General features: G+C 44.4%; 1 protein-coding gene across 5 annotated transcripts; it reads right to left on the bottom strand.

Moving 5' to 3' along the window:
- Positions 1–1,140: 1,140 nt before the first annotated feature.
- On the bottom strand, positions 1,141–14,618 carry Czib (CXXC motif containing zinc binding protein). 5 transcript variants are annotated; one of them, XM_074080100.1, is made up of 8 exons: positions 14,462–14,616; positions 14,162–14,245; positions 13,104–13,160; positions 12,433–12,514; positions 12,166–12,197; positions 10,572–10,649; positions 9,558–9,623; positions 1,141–1,284 (listed from the first exon to the last, which is right to left on the bottom strand). In XM_074080100.1, the coding sequence occupies exons 1-8, from the start codon at positions 14,465–14,467 to the stop codon at positions 1,240–1,242; spliced, it is 450 nt and encodes a 149-aa protein (XP_073936201.1). In that variant the 5' UTR covers positions 14,468–14,616; the 3' UTR covers positions 1,141–1,239. The 5 variants fall into 5 exon arrangements, with proteins under 5 accessions (XP_073936201.1, XP_020013995.1, XP_020013999.1 ...); XM_020158406.2 differs by lacking the exon at positions 1,141–1,284 and adding an exon at positions 8,178–8,439 and having other exon boundaries at positions 14,462–14,615; XM_020158408.2 differs by lacking the exon at positions 1,141–1,284 and adding an exon at positions 8,660–8,861 and having other exon boundaries at positions 14,462–14,617.
- Positions 14,619–16,286: the final 1,668 nt, after the last annotated feature.

The raw sequence follows: 16,286 nt of genomic DNA, 5'->3' as shown, positions 1-16,286 counted from the left end.
AGTTAGTCTCTGCTACTCCCCGGGGAGCTGCCCATGCCAGGAACAGCACATCCCCAGATGCACAGCCACACCAGCCTCTCTGGAGATACCTGCTTCTCTTTCAGGTGCCCCCAGCACTCCCAGAGTGAAGTTTGTGGCTTATGTCTAAAAAACCCTAAATAGCCTTATTGACATATATTTCATTGCCAGATAGTCTCCTTATTTAAAGTGCATTCAATCATTTTTAACATATTTACATTTAAACAACCATCACTACAATCAGAACATTTTCTGATTTTCTTCCCAGAAAGAAACCCTATACTCAATGTCACTCTCCCAACCTCCTGATTCTCTCAAGCCCTTTCTGTTTATAGATTTTCCCATTTTGAACATTTTATGTACGTGGAACTATATGACTTGTGACCTTTATGACTGGCTTCTTTGACTTAGCATGTTTTCAAGGTTCATCCATGTTCTAACATGTGTTAATACTTCATTTCTTTTCTATTTTCTTTTTTTACTATGTAGCCCAGGCTGCATTCAAACTCTTGTTCCTCCTGCCTCAGCTTCCTGAGTGCTGGTATTACAGTGTGACCACCATGCCCAGCTTCATTAATTTTTATATTTGAATAATATTCTCTCATATGGGTATACCATTAGTCAGTTGATGGGTATTTGAGTGGTTTATACTTTTTATATATTCAAATAATGCTGCTATGAACATCTGTGTGCAAGTTTTTATGTGGATGTGTGTTTTCATTCTCTGGGGTATGTACCTAGATGTGGAATTGCTAGGTCATACACTGACTGCTCAGGTTAAGGAATAGCCAGGACTTTTACACCATCATATATTCCCACCAGCTGGGGATGGGGTTCTGATTTCTCCATATCTTCACCAGCACTTGTTACCATCTGTTTTTTTTTTTTTTTTAATTATATTTTGAGGGTGTGAAGTGGTACTTCATTGTAAGTTTTATTTATTTTCTGTGGTAGTGGGGTTTGAACTCAGGGCCTTGCACTTGCTTGACAGGTGCTCTACCACTTGAGCCATGCCCCCAGCATTCATTGTGGTTTTTATTAGTTTATGTTTTAAGTTGAACTATCTCAAATATACTGTTTTAACCCATTTTGTGCTGCCATAACAGAATATCTGAGATTGGGTAATTTATAATGAACAAAAATTTATTGGCTTATAGTTCTATAGAGACTGGGGAGTCCATTGTCAAGGTGACGGTGTCTGGTGTGGACCTTCCTGATGCATCATCTCATGGTGGAAGGTGAGAGGGCAAATGGCACAAATCCCACCTATGAGGATGAAGCATTATGACTTAATCACCACTTAAAGGTCCCACTTCTTAACACTGTTACAATTGCAATTAAATTTCAGTGAGTATCAGAGGGGCAAACATTTCAACCATAGCACATACTTTCCAAATCTGGTGATACTCGTGCATCTTCATGTGACATGCTAACTGACAAAGAGTGAAAGCCAGGATTTGAGAAGATAGACATGAGACCGGTGATGAGTAGTGAAAGGGAGGAGGTTTGGGGTCTTCAAGGAGCCACAGTAGGGCCTTGATGCCAAAAGGCATGAAGGGAGCTCAAAGACATGCAGCCTCTAGCAGAGAACAAAGTGGAGGGAAGAGTTTGAGAGGAACTAGAGTCTTGCTTCTATTGTAAAGAAAAAGGGCTGCTGAATTTGGTGCTTATTGTATTAAATGACAATAAAACATAAGTCTGTGCTAGGATTATAGTTGTATTAAAACATGGTCGTACACAGATAAGCACTAAAAGAACAGGGAAAGTGAACACAATTGGGTTAGGGTTCTGGAACAGTGGGACTTAAGAAAACTTTATCTTTTATTGATAAACTGTTTGTGTCATACCTAGTCATTAAATTCACATTAGCAGCCCCTCCCTCTTTCCCTCCCTCACCTGCCGTTATGCTTCTACCACACTAAACCTTCTAGGGGGCTCAGACATGTCTGATCTCTCCTGTGGCTTTGTATCTTGCATATGCCACCCCCCATCCCTGGAATGCCCTTGCCCCAGCCCATCCTCTGAGAAATTCTTCCCGATTCCTTTAGTGTGACTCAAATGTCTCCCATAAAGCCATGTTCATGGGTCCTTGGGGGGAGAATGGGCCGTATCTTTATCTTCAACTACTCCTAATGTTGATTCTGTTTTAGGCAACATGGGACCTGATGGTTGGTGGGTTGTTTGTTGCTGGAGATTGCTGGTTGTTCTCCCTGTACCCACACCTTTGCAGGGTGACTTTAACCCCTTCCATCAATAGGTGGAGATGCTCTCCACCACTAACTGTCCCTCCTTCCTCTGAACTCCAGTCACTCCTCCAGGCTGTTCTTGCTGTAGCCAGTGATTTTCCTCACATTCAAGTCTGGTCATGTCCCTGTTTAAAATCCTTCAATGGTTTTCCATTACCCTTAGAAGTCTATACTCTTCATGTGACAACTGAGGCAACAAGCAGTGCGGGTGCTGGCTCTGCTTATCTGATCTGTTTACGCTCACCCTTCTTAACAGCTTACTGTGGGACATAGTGCCATTTCCTGTTGCCTCTGGAGCATACCCCCTTTCTGCCCTTTTGGCCATCTTCTCAACTTTAGGTCTTCACTAGATTTGCCTCCCCTAGGAAGGCTTCCTTGGCCACACTCCTCAAGACTAGAGTTCACACCTGTCTAGTGTATGCCTCGAGTACCCTGACCTTCCGCTTCTGCAACTGTCTCTACTGACAGACTGTAAGTAAGCAGGAGGGGCCGCATCAGCTTACTACAAAGTGGGGCTCATGAAATATTTGTGGAATGACAATGAATATGCCACCTGAAGCCAAGTATTGTGATTGCTTATCTGCATGAGCAAGCTCCTTGTTGGGCTGAGGAATTTAGCATGCGTTCCTGTCCCTGTAGTCCAACTCTATGTGGCACACTGAACAGCAGAGTGGTGACTGCTGCTGTACCTAGAGGCTCCAGGGCTTGGCAGGAGAAAGTGCACCACAGAGCTCACAGGTATACCTATGGAGCATACTCTGAAGTAGCTTCTCTCTACACTGACACCAAGCGAACTGGAAGGATGGAAGTAACCTGCTGAGAGCTGGGTCTCCCAAAGAAGCCAGCTAACTAAATGAACAAAACAAATTCCAGATCCATTCTCCACACCAGTCATTGTTAAAACATTGTCTAAGCTTTTTCAAAAGAAAAAAAAGCCTTTGAATTTTGCACAAGGCTTTGACCATTCATCTCCTTGAATTTGTCTGTAGAAAAGATTCTTTTCTCTCCACTGAAGTGGTGGGGATTGAACTCAAGGCCTCACACATGCTCTTCCACTGAGCCACACCCCCAGTCTATGCAGAAGCAATTTTTATTTATTTATTTATTTTGGTGGCACAAGGGTTTGAACTCGGCCTCACACTTGATAGGCACTCTTACCACTTGAGCCACTTAGCCAGCCAGAAGTAATTCTTAACCGAAGGTTGTAAAAACTCCCAGAATTGTCTAGTCCTGTGATTCCTTGCATAGATACATTACAATCAGAATGCTAATTTGGTAAGTCTGGTCTTGTTTAAGTTATATCTGAGACTTGAATCCTCATACTTGTTCTTGAATACCTTCAGGGATTGGAAGCTCACTACTTTCAATGTAGCACATTCAAATTCTGGGCAGAAATTAAGAGGGCCTACCTTACATTGAACTGAAATCTGCTGGAACTCTGCCCTTGGTGCTAGTTTTCCCGTGTGGAGTTTAACTGTCTCTTCCTTTATCCATAGGCAAATCCTCAGCACTGTAAAGCTGATTGTGCCTGCCCCTTTCCCTTACCTACTGTGCTCTTCTGGATAAAACCCTCCTGTTTGTAGTACTGTACCTCAGAGATCTAGGGAATGATCTCCAGGCCTAGTGAGTATTGTCTGCGATCTCATTAAACCGCTGAGCATCAAATAGTTTCACCACAGCACATGCTGCCCAATCTGAAGGGGAGAGGGCCTGGCCCTACCCCACATCTTGCCAGAGATCGCTTACATTTTTTGGAGACAAAGTCTTACTATGTAGCCCAGGCTGCCTTGAATTCATGATCCTCCTGCCTCAGCCTCCCTAGTGCTGGGATTACAGGCATGGGCCACCACACTGAGCTTTAAGTAATGCTTTTATAATCAACACTTAGCATTTGTCTCTTCCTGTTAAGATTTTCTTTTGGTTCCAAACCAATTTTTTTCTAAATGAAAGGCAGTGGGCCAGGTAGAGCAAGCACTCACAGCCCCTTCCCTGAGAAGCTGGCAAAGGCTACTTGTCCACTACTTTTTCCCAGTGTAGGAAAAAGCAAGAAGCAGATGTTGGGCAAAGATTTTGATCTTTTCATTTGAAAAGAAACAGATTCCTCTAGCAGTTCAGAGAACAGCAGGATGGCAGGCGTTAGTTAGCACTTGATGCCAAGGAGGGCCTGGCAAGTCTGAGATGTCTGACCCCATCTCCAGGGAAGACAACTGGGTCCTGGGTTAGCTCCATGAGAAAAGTGCAGGCTGTCTGCATTTCTACTAAAATCAGTACTGTTTCCATCTGATCTTGCATACTGAGTCCTGACACTGTGCCGAACATGTTGTTCATATTATCTCATTTAATTCCTACAGCGACCTAGGGCACTTCCTGCTGTGGAACCTTGGTCAAGTGATTCTGGTGATCTGGGTGCATCATATCCCTTCAGAAATGCTTCTAGATAGAAAATCTTAGTCCTCAACCCTGGAGAGGCAGACTCAGTGGGAATGAAGTAGGGCCTGAAAAGTCCTTTTTCAGATATGTCTGAGAGCTATTTGTCAGTAACAGCTGGTAACCATCACTTGACTCCTTGCTTCTGGAAAGCCTGACTGTGCCCCTTTTCTCAGGCATTTGGTGCAAGAAAGGCCTTTGGGGGAAGATGTGCCAAGTGAATGCTCAGATGCACAAGAGGTACCAGGAAAGAAAAGTTCACTATTGTGAGCCTTACAGTTTTCTGAAGGCCAGGCATGAAAGCTACCTCCTCTGGAGCCCTGGGGAACTCACCAGCAGGCGCTCACCCAGTGGTGCTTGGCTACCTGACAAATGGGGACAGCGTTGTGAAATGAACACTGTGGCTAGCTGGGCAGTCCCTGGGTGCTTCTACCTTCTCTAGGAAATGACAGAAATGACTGTCATACACAAGGCCTGCAGTCCTACCTTATCCAACCAAGTTTTTACACACAAGCCTAGTTAAGAAAAATGCTTTTGGACAAAGATGGTACTTTAAAAAATGTGCTCAGGGATAATTTAGGAACACACTAAGGACAGAACATTCAAATGAGAGCGAGTAGGGAATTTAGGACTCATGCAGTCTCATCCAACACTATCCCCAAGTTCAGTAGCTTTTCTACTTGAACAAGACACTGCTGTCTGGAGTGTGCAGGGAACTATCTTTTATTCATCAGTTACTGAGTATGTGTCTAGGCCTAGTGATGAGGAACAGGGCTCAGACATGCCATCATTTGGACCAATCTCATTAAATGACACACACACAGCTGAAAGTGCTCTCATTTTTCAGATGGAGAAAATGAGGTTGAGAGGGGACACACTTGCCCAGGGTTTACAGAACCTAGGATTATTCTACTCCGACACATTGCAGTTCCAAAGCACTAGTCCTTGGAATTGATTTTTGTATGCAGAATGAAGTAGAGTTCCAACATTATTTTGTTGTGTAAAGTTTAACAATTGCTGCAGCACCATTTATTAATAATTAGTTGATCTGACACACCATTTGTCATTAGCCACTTTTCATATATTAATGGATTTTTTACCTACTATCATTGGTCTGTTTATCACAGTACCAATACCATACTGGTGCCATTCCTTTAAATGCGTTCTGTTACCTGGCAGCTGAAGTTTCCCCTGTCTCATACAGATTTTGGAATCAACTTACATTCTGCTAAAGTTGATATTTCCATTGCAAGCTTGTTAAAATGAGCATGTACACATCAAGTCTTCCTATCCATCAACAATACTATATGTCTTTAAGCCTTAGCACCTTTCAGGAAAGCTTAATAATTTTCTCCATTAAGGTCATAAATTTCTTTACCTCCTAGTTACTTTTGGGGGGGTATTTTTTGGTTGCTATGATATATACATAGTAATAAACATATATGTACATACTTATGTATATATGGCAGTGTTTGGGACTAAACCCAGGGCTTTGCACATGCTTGGTACCACTCTTCTGAGCTACACCACAGCCCTTGGTTGCTATTTATAAATGGTATCTCTTCCTGAATTACATTTTGTTAATACTGTATTGAGATACATTTGACTTCTACATATTGATCTTTTTTTGTGTAGTACTGGGGTTTGAACTCAGGACCTCACACTTGATAGTACTTATTGATCTTAAATCCAGCACCTGTTAATTCCTTTGAACTAAATGGAAAATTGAGTTTTCTGTCCTTTCATCTTATGCTTTAGTGTCTTATCACACTGATGGGAACTTAGCACAGTGAACAGCACTGAGTGCATCCCTATCTTACCCTGATCTTGAATAGAGTTCAAGCATCTCATCACTTATTAAACATGGCACTTGCTGTAGGTTTTCTGTAGATATCCTTTGAGACTGCATCTCACTTTTTAGTTTAAGCTGACCTGGAACTAGGTAGCCCAAGCTGGCCTCAAACTCGAGATCCCCCTGCTTCTGCCTCCCAAGTGCTGGAATTAGAAGTATGTACAATCACACCCAGCTACAGATATCCTTGGTGAAATAAGGATAGGTTCTTTTTATTTCTTAGTTTGCTAATTTTTTTCAGTTTGTTGTTAAAGGAGTATTGAATTTTAATGAGTATCTTTTCTGCATCTATTGACAGACTCTATTTCATTTAATCTGTTAATGACTACTTTGGTTCCCCTACCCTTCTAAAAGATGACAAAATAATGTACAATATAAAAAAACCTTGAGATCCCCTTAATGTTTAATTTTTTGAACTTAACACACACTGGCTAGTACAGGACATAAAAACAAGAAAGGCTGCTTCAACAGCCCAGTGTTTCCTAAACTACTTGCTTCCAGGTGAGGCAGTGGCCTGTACCCAGGAGGTGGGAGACTGATCAAGGGAGGACTGAAGAAACCCTGTCAGGTGCAGAAGAGTCTAGGAAGCAGGGAACAGAGGACTGAGATACAATGTGGCTGCCAGATTTGAAAGGGGACAAGGTAGGTATCTCCTCTCCATCACTGGATACATGGTCAGCTTTGCCTAAAACTGGATGATCCCCTTGCTGGAACTCACAGCTAACCTGGGGGTGGAAAAATCTTCCCCATTCTGAAAAAATGGGAAACAAAGGCACTCAATTTTATTTCCAAAGAATTCCAGACTCTGATGGGCATGGTGGCAAATACCTGTAATCACAACACTGAGGCAGAAGGACTGTGAGTTCAAGGCCAGTGAGACTCTGTCTCAAAAAAAACAAGGGCTGCCAAGTGCTGATGGTTTATGCCTATAATCTTTGCTACTCAGGAAGCAGAGATCAGGAGGATCACAATTCAAAGCCAGCCCTGGGCAAATAGTTCACGAGACCCTATCTCAAAAATATCCATCACTAAAAAGGGCTGGTGGAGTGGCTCAAGGTGTAGGCCCTGAGTTCAAACTCAAGTACCACCAAAAAAAAAAAAAAGGGCTGAGGATGTAGCTCAGTAGCAGAATACTTGCCTAGCGTACACCAGCAGTATTAGATAAAAAAGAAGGCAAAGTCCCAGGCTCCAGCTGAACACTGGAGGAAAAAGATCTGTGGTTAACAGATTTTCCAAATGGTGGGATCCCCAGTGTGACAACATGAGCATCCTCTCAAGGCCTAGCAGTGCACTGAACAACTCTGTCCACTATGTGGGGATCTATGGACCCAAGGAACCAGACCCATGAGACTTAGCAGGTTGTGCTAAGGTTGTGCTTTGGAGTGTGTTTTCACCACTCCAAAGGGTTGTCTGGAGGCAGAACATGTAAGTATGGACACAAAGGGATAAAACAGGACCGAAAGGAGTTTCACGGAGCCAGAGGCTGACTCAGAACATGGAAGAACTTTCATGCAATGGATCAGGCACAGGGTTTTAAACTGTGGGAAAGTGCCAGAAAGCAGTCAAAGATCTCCGGAGAATATTCTTATTTGTAGAGGGAGTGGTTGCTCCCAGACTCTCCCTGCAAGCACAACTGCAGCACAAATGGGGGCTTTATTGATGGAACTTGAGAACTGTAACAAAGTCCAGCATGCAGAGTGTAAGGCCTTAGTACATCTACCAGAAAATGAGGAAAAGGGAACTAAGTTCTGTGGGTGCTGCTGCTCGGGGCACTTTGTCTCTTTTCAGTTCTTAAGGGCAAATGAGCAGGAAGAGAGTTCAGCATTTCACAAACTGGTGGGTGACCTCGTAGATCCCCACAGACTCTTGAGCCTTTTCATCGTAGTCAGTCCAGTCCTATGAAATAAGAAGCCAGGGTTAGCTTCTCAAGGCAGAACAGGACAGTGTGGAGTGAAGAACTGGGCACAGTCTCTGAATCGGCTACTCATGAACATGAATAGAATAGAGCCAGACAACTCAGGTCTGAGCTCCAGCTGTCAGCTTTGTAACTGTTGGCTGGGATTGATCCCCAGCACTGTAACTTTGTGACCATGGTAGGCAAGTCATGTCACTCCTCTGAGCCTCAGCAATGGCCTTTATTTAAACAGGGACAGCAGTGGACTTAAGAGTTAATGTTGAAACAATCAAATGAAGAAACACACGTAAAGCACAAATAGCAGCTCAGTAAATGCCAGCTACTGTTGTTCTTAGGTGCTATGCAAACAGAAGGCAGTTGTTATCTTTCTTTCCTTTGCGGCCTCAGCAAAACACTCTTCTATCTGCAGGACAATAACGTGTCAAGTAATATAGATTATCACTCATTAGGCTCTATAAAGTTACCACAAACACTAAATTAATGAATACTTGAACCACTGCTCCCAGGGGAAATACAGGATTAGGATCTTGTGAGCCTCCAGTCACAACATTTTCATCAACCAATTAATAAATAACTTTGTGTTTCTGTTTAAAGATATCTTATTTAAAAGGCTGAGGATGTAGCTCAGTGGTAAAGAGCTTGCCTAGCATATGCTAACACTCTGGGACTGATCCCCAGCACCACAAAAACAGCAAAACGAAACAAGAACTCCAAAACAATTCACCATAAAAATATCTTACTTAATATACATTACTGACTCATTAACATAGAGTTCACAGCCAGTAGCACTGTTAACTCATGCCTGAATGAAGCTTATCTAACATGTATCTTCTCTGTCAAGCATATATGAACCTTCTTACATGTACCAACACTGGAGAGCACTTCAGTACTACACTTCTAATCATTTAAACAGCAAAATCACCAACAAAAGGCACAAAAATGCATTTTGTTCACCAAAAGGTAAGCCCCACCAAGTACTCTATACCACCCAGAGAGAAGACTGCCATGCCTGGGATCTTTCAGCAAGTCTAATAGTGGGAGAGCTTACCCAACTTCTCCCTTCTGGTCTTACACCTCCAAAAGCCCCCAAGTCTCATACCTTCTCCTGCAGATTAATGTCACTGAAGACTGTTCCTGACTCCACACCCTCAGCAGCAAACCCAGCCTGTAGGGGACAGGAAGGCAGCAGTTAGGTAGGGGGAAAGGTAGCACTGGGCTGGCATGTGCAGGGTGGCTTGGGAGCTGGCTTTTCTAGCAAAGGCTTTGGGATGAAGGACGGAGATACAGCATGGTAGCAATTCTGGAATGGATACTAAGCTTCCAGGACCTGGCAGGGGCTACAGTGGTTTCTACCAGAAGGCAGGAGTGGAGTAAACTTTCCTATTACCCCTGCCTTGCTGAAGGACCCTAGGTATGGCACGTCTCTCTGGACCTTAGTTTTCTTATTTATAAAATGGGGACAGCACTGACACCTCTTTTGTCTTAACTCACAGATTTGTTGTGAGATGAAAATGCACAAATAAGAGGGTGAGCACTGGCTCTGGAGTAAATTACAGCCTGCTGCTTACTAACTGTAACCCTGGGCAAGTTGCCAAAATCTCTTCCCTCAGGATGAATAGGATGAAGTAAGGGAGTCACTTCATAGGGTTACTGAGAGGATTAAATGTTGTTGCCAGATGCTGGTGCGGTGGCTCACACCTGTAATCCTAGCTACTCAGGAGGCAGAGATCAGGAGGATCATGGTTCAAAGCCAGCCTGGGCAAATAGTTTGAGAGACCCTATCTCAAAAAAACCCATCACAAAAAAGGGCTGGTGGAATGGCTCAAGGTGTAGGCCCTGAGTTCAAACCCCAGTACCAAAAAAAAAAAAAAAAAAGATGTTAAAGTGATGGACATGGTACCTGGCATATGGCAGGAACTTAGTAAGTGACAGTATCTAGTCCTAGAAGGAAAATTTCTAGGCTGCAGTGTAGCTCAGTGGTATAGCATTTGCCTGACATACATGAAGCCCTGAGCTCAACCTAGTCCATGGTGTCTATAGGAAACAAAGCTCTGCTATCACCTCAGGCATCCCCTCCCCAAAGCCGCAGTTTTCCCAGAAAGATGCACACAACCTGGGGCTGGAAGTCAACTGGCTCAAGGCCCCGGCACTCAAACTCTACTATCGTCTTAAACTTCTCGTGGTCTTCAGCCTACAAAAGAAGCATGTTGAGGAGTCAGGTCCGACTGGAGCCTCCTGATGACCCAGTGACCCCTATCCTTCCTGCAGTGTGGGACTGGAACGCAGGAATAACTCAACCCCTTCAGAAAGAATGTCCTGGGCATTGCTTCCTGTGACACTTTCTGTACACATGGATGCTGCAGAAGAGTGTGGATTCTGGGGTCAGCCTTCTAAACGGTAGATAAAATTATCAATACCAAAAATATAAACAAGTGTTAAGCAATAAAATGTCCATCCAGATCATGCAGTATACTTAGACATACACACACACACACACATACATATATGTATATATATATATACACATATATATATTTGAGATAGGTCTATGATGTAGCCCAGCTTAGCCTTGAACTCAAGATCCTCTTGCCTCAACCTCCTGACTGCTGGGATTACAGCCTGTGCCACCAGGACTTACTAGCCATAGCCTTTTGTTAACCATCCTTCATTGTGAGGGCAGAGGGCTGCCTTAAAGCCTTTGAAATGGGATGTGTGTGTAGGGGGTAGGGAGCCAGAAAATTCATGCCTCCTCACCCATGGACTCAGAGACACCAAAAACCATACCCACACATTCACTCTCATTCTATCATTCACTAAAAAATCATTTCCTGCACTCCATCCACTGGTGAGGCACTTTCCTGTTGGGCCCTGTATCCCCTCCCCAACAAAACAAACAGCACTTTGTTTCTGGTCTGTACCTTCCACTACATTATGATTTACTTTAGGGCAAGCCCTTATTTAGTTTCTCTCTTTAGGGGATAGGGGTGTAGCTCAGTGTTAGAGTCCATGCTAAGCATGCAATTTTGGTTAATCCCCAGCACCACAAAAATCAAAACAAATTACTTTTTAATTTCAGGGCAATGTTGAGAAGTTGACAAAATTCAGATATTTTTAATAAATGCCAAATAAGGAATGAATGAATATAAATAATTGCTCTTCTTTAAACAGACCCCCACTTTTGATCTTACTTACTATGCAGTGATACATAACTATCAAATAATAACAGTGGCGGTCTCCAGGAGGGGATGCACCAAAGGACAGTCCCATCCATTTGTTTCAGAGAAGGCTTACTAGTTGCCTAAGATGTAGACAAGGGAAGTGCTGAGTGCTGGAAACTGAGTGGGTTAGCTTGAGTTAGAGGTCCCTTGAGTTCTCACAGCCCACCACTTTTAGGAAAGCACTGCAATAGCATTCAGTATATGGTGAATAAAATGATGGATTGAGCAAATGAACAATAGAGTTAAGGGGATTAAAGAATAAGCAGCCAGGTGTGGTGAGGCATTCGGGAAACTGAGGCAGGAGGATTGAGAGTTCCAAACCAGCCTAGGCTACATCGCAAGACCCTGTCTCAAAAAACCAAAACATGACAAAAAGAATAAATGAATACATGAAACAATGTCCTATTGCAGGTCACACTGATGCAGCTATAACTCTAGCCCCAGTTTAGATTTAATCCACTACACCAGCCACTATAGCAGCAAACTTACATTGTAAGACTTGATGGTGCTGCTCAAAATCTCTGAAACACAAAAGAGAAGACAAAGTTGACTTGCATCCTTTCTCTGGCCCTACCCAGGTGCCCAGATGTGGCCCTAGGAAAGACATAGCTGCATAAGCTTTAGCATCTTGGGCCTGAGTCCATGGGCTGGTGGAGTGACTCAAGGGTACAGCACCTGGTCTATGAGCCTGCATTCAGAATGGTAACAGGAAGCTGGAAGCCAGCATGGCAGAACAGTAATCATAGCCTGACCTACCAATGGAGTTTTCCCGTGCACACAGCTTGCATTTCTGGACCATGGAAGCACTGCCACGGCCTCCCTTCAGTGCCACACTGTCCTGGCAAGGAACAAACAGAACCTCTGGTTACATATCAATTAAATGCAAGGGTCCTGAGGAGATCCCAATCCTACTACACATTAACCAGTTGAAGAAATCAAGACCCATGGAGGTGAATAACATGCTAGGACAAGAATACTGGGAATTAGGGGTGTAGTTGAGTGGCAAAGCACATGTTTAGCATGTGCAAACCCTTGGATTAAAACCCTAGCACACATACACACATACATACTTTCTTGGGGGAAGCTTTTTTTTTTTTTGGTGGTACTGGGGTTTGAACTCAGGGCCTCATACTTGCTAGGCAGGTGCTGTACCCTTGAGTCACTCCACCAGCACATGGGGAGGCTTCTTGAGACTGAAGAAAAGGTTCCCCCTTGATTGTGAACTTTGTCTTATATCCCAAGGGTACCTGTTCCCAGTGTGGATCACACTGATCCTTGCCGTCCCAAACCAAAAAAAAAAAAAAAGTTAAAAAACAAAAAGGGTTCAAAGGACTAGAGATGGGGGTCAGTTTCCACAAATCCCTACGGAAAAGTGTTTATGTGTGAGTATGTTGCTTGTATTTATGGTGGGGGTAGACAAGAGTTACCATTAGCCGAATGTATTGCCATTTCTCTGAAGTCTCACCACAGTTGCCGCATTTCATCTTGGGGGAGAAAAGAGTATAATCAAAGTAGCTAGCTTAGTTGGGGAGACACTAAGGAAGGGTAAGGACAGTGGGAAGTAGGCTCATCACCTACCTTCTCATTGCCATTTACAGCCCCAGCAAAGATATAATCAGACATATCTCTAGGCAAGAAAAAAGCCATTTCTCACACTGTCCTACCCACCCTCCTCTAAGAAGTACTCTATCTGGCCAGGGAGTCAAGGCTTATGTGGTACATAAATGGCCTCAACAGGCTCCAGCCACTTTGCTTGGTTAGGAGTTTGGGTACCACCAGCTCCATTGGTTCCTGGTTTAAGAGTTCATTGCTCTGTTGTTACTATCTTTTTTCTCCTTCACTAGACTCTGTGCTTCTTTAATATAAAGAACATCAATTCCCCAAATAAACCCTGGAACTCAGTTTCTAAAATATTTGGAAATAAAAGTGCTCAAAGGTGGCTTCCTAGAAGATAGGTCTTTTGATGAGTATGCAAGGATGCTGAGATTTAGACCAGGAGAGGAACAGAGCAGAACTTCTAGGGTCTGGGAGGGCCTATGCAGACCATACCACTAGGGTACCAGGTTTTCCAGTGTGGAGTGGGGAAATAAAGATCATGCATAAATTATTTCACAACGAATAAAACTAGATCAACAAATAAAAGAGGTGAATTTATTCACCTTATTAAATAACTACAAGGTCCCTTCAAGTAGCATTGTGTTCAGTGTCTATTCACAGATCACTGAACATTTAACTAGTGGGAAAATTACAGAAGAAGGAGTTATAAGTTACAGATAAATCAATAAACAAGAAAATCTAAAATTCCGGCCAAACCCCCCCCCCCGACCATTTAATGTGACAGATTAAATATTTCTCATGTTTCCGGAGAGAACGCTCCTGATCGATACAGCGGTCAGGGCGGCATCCCTGTCCTGCACCCTTAAGATGCCCAAGGCCTCAGGATGCTCCTCCCACTGCCGTCCTGGGGCCCCGCCCTCCACCGCACCTTCAGGTACCACCGGAAGTCCTCGCCCACAGGGCGGAGGTTGGTGACGTTCTCCAGCGTGGCTTTGAGCTGCAGCGCGATTTTCTGAGGGGAGGGAGGGCCAGACTAAGAACGCCGGCCGCGCCTGCGCAGCTCCACGCAGCTCCACGCCCCACCCCGCCCGTCCCAGCTTGAGCTCTGCCGGCTGCCTTCCCAACGCAAGCTCACTCCCTTCATTCCCTCCGGACGCAAGCTCGTGCCTCCCGGATCCTCGCCACCTCCCCAACCCGGGTGTCCCGGTGGCGAATCGCCGTCCTTTACCCCCATGGCGGTCCCGCTCAGCGCTGCGCAGGCTGCGGCCTCTGATTTCCGGCCGGTCGTAAAGGATGGACGCCACCTGCGCAGCCTCAGTGTGGTCGGGGAGGGCGGGGCCCATGAGTCCGCTCTCCGCACGGCTTCTACCCCGCCAGGAGCCCGACACTACCCTGCCCTCTGGGGAGTTCGGGTTAGGTGAGCTGGAGTCTGGTCAGCTGAGCTATCCGGCGCTCAGACCCTCCGAAAGCTGGCCCTGGAATCCGTAATGCCACAGATATTTACTGACCCCCACTTTGTGCTAGTACTAGGCAGACAAGATAGTCCCCGCTGGAAACCTCTGCCCTGCTTCTTCTTGCCCTCAACTCTTTTTCTGACACTAGTCGGCCTGCCTCGAGGGTTTGAGATGGTGCCGCCTTTAATCTACCCCTTCTTGATTTGCCCCCGAGACCAGCTTCTAGTTTCCTCTTCGGGGGGCTCCCGGTGCCCTAGTCCTTTTCAAAGTGTTCCATACGACTGCGCATTGCCCCTCCGCTGGCTCTTCTCTTCCCCGCTGCCTATCCTGTTACACAGGACTGAGACCGCGCAGGAGCTGTGGGCATCATTAGAAGGCACAGCCCATTTGAGACTTTTATAACCTGTGTCATTTCTTTAGAACTTGGAATGACTTTTTCTGATGTACTGCCAGATTGACTTAGGGCTCCCAAGTACCTCTTATCCAAGGTGGTACACTGAAGACGGGAATCTTGACATGTCAGGTTTCAAGAGCTGTCCCAAGAATCTTTTGCCTCCCATGAATCTTTTGAGAGTGGAATGAGAAAAAGTACTGGTTTTAAAACACTTGGGATCTTGTCCCATGACGGACTGTCTTTAGGGGTGTGAGTTGACCTCAGTAAAATGAGGCATATCAAGGCCCCCTTCTTTATTGTGGGTGCAGTCTAGTGAACCAGTTATTTGCTTAAAGAAGCAATTTTAAAGAAAAAGAAACGGAAGCCATGTAAACTGTTTAGCAACTAGAAAAGATCCTACAACTCTGTGTGCTAAACAAAGCCCCATACTATTTATACCAAATTGATCTGTTCTTAAAATATACTAGGGGGTGGGAGGGTGGCGTGGCTCAAGTGGTAGAGCATCTGCCTCGCAAGCACAAGGCCCTGAGTTCAAACCTCAGAACTAACAAAAATAAATAAAGAGAAAAAATTAAGTGGACTACTGAGAAACTTTTCTAAGACCAGGCTTTTATCCTTTATAATACATTAGAAGGTATTAAACCAAAGTATTTTACTCTACAATGACATAGCTACTGAAATACAGATCTAAAATGTAAACAATACTTGGTTGGGGATGTGGTTAGGTAGTAGAGTGCTTGCCTGGCATGCACAAGGCCCTATGTAAATCTCCAACACTGGAAAAAAAAAAAGTTAACAGTACTTCATTAAAAATTTAAAACATCCAATGTACAAATTTCCTTAATAGTGTCAATTTTGGGAGGGGGGTGTTGTTGTTGGCAATAATGGCGCCAATGGGTTTCGGTTCTTACTGCATCCTTAAGCTTCTGTTTCCCAGGGTCAAGGTCCTGCCTCAAGTCTAGCTTGAATTCCTCTTCTGCCCCAACCTCCAATCAGCATGAACCATAAGATCCTAACCAATCAGAGCAGATCATGCCGAGTCTCACTGAGGGTATTTAAACCCTTGCCCTTCTCTCTCCTCTCTCCTCTCTCTCTCCCCCTCTCCTCTCCTCTCTCCCCTCTCCTTTTCTCTCTCTCTCTTCTCTCCCTCCCCCTCCCCCGGCAATAAAGAATCTCTTGGCCAGATCACTTTTGGGGCCTACATT

Source organism: Castor canadensis, chromosome 7 (genome assembly GCF_047511655.1).
Source record: "Castor canadensis chromosome 7, mCasCan1.hap1v2, whole genome shotgun sequence".
In the NCBI taxonomy this organism is placed as follows: Eukaryota; Metazoa; Chordata; class Mammalia; order Rodentia; family Castoridae; genus Castor; species Castor canadensis.
This window is presented reverse-complemented; position numbering and strand designations above follow the sequence as displayed.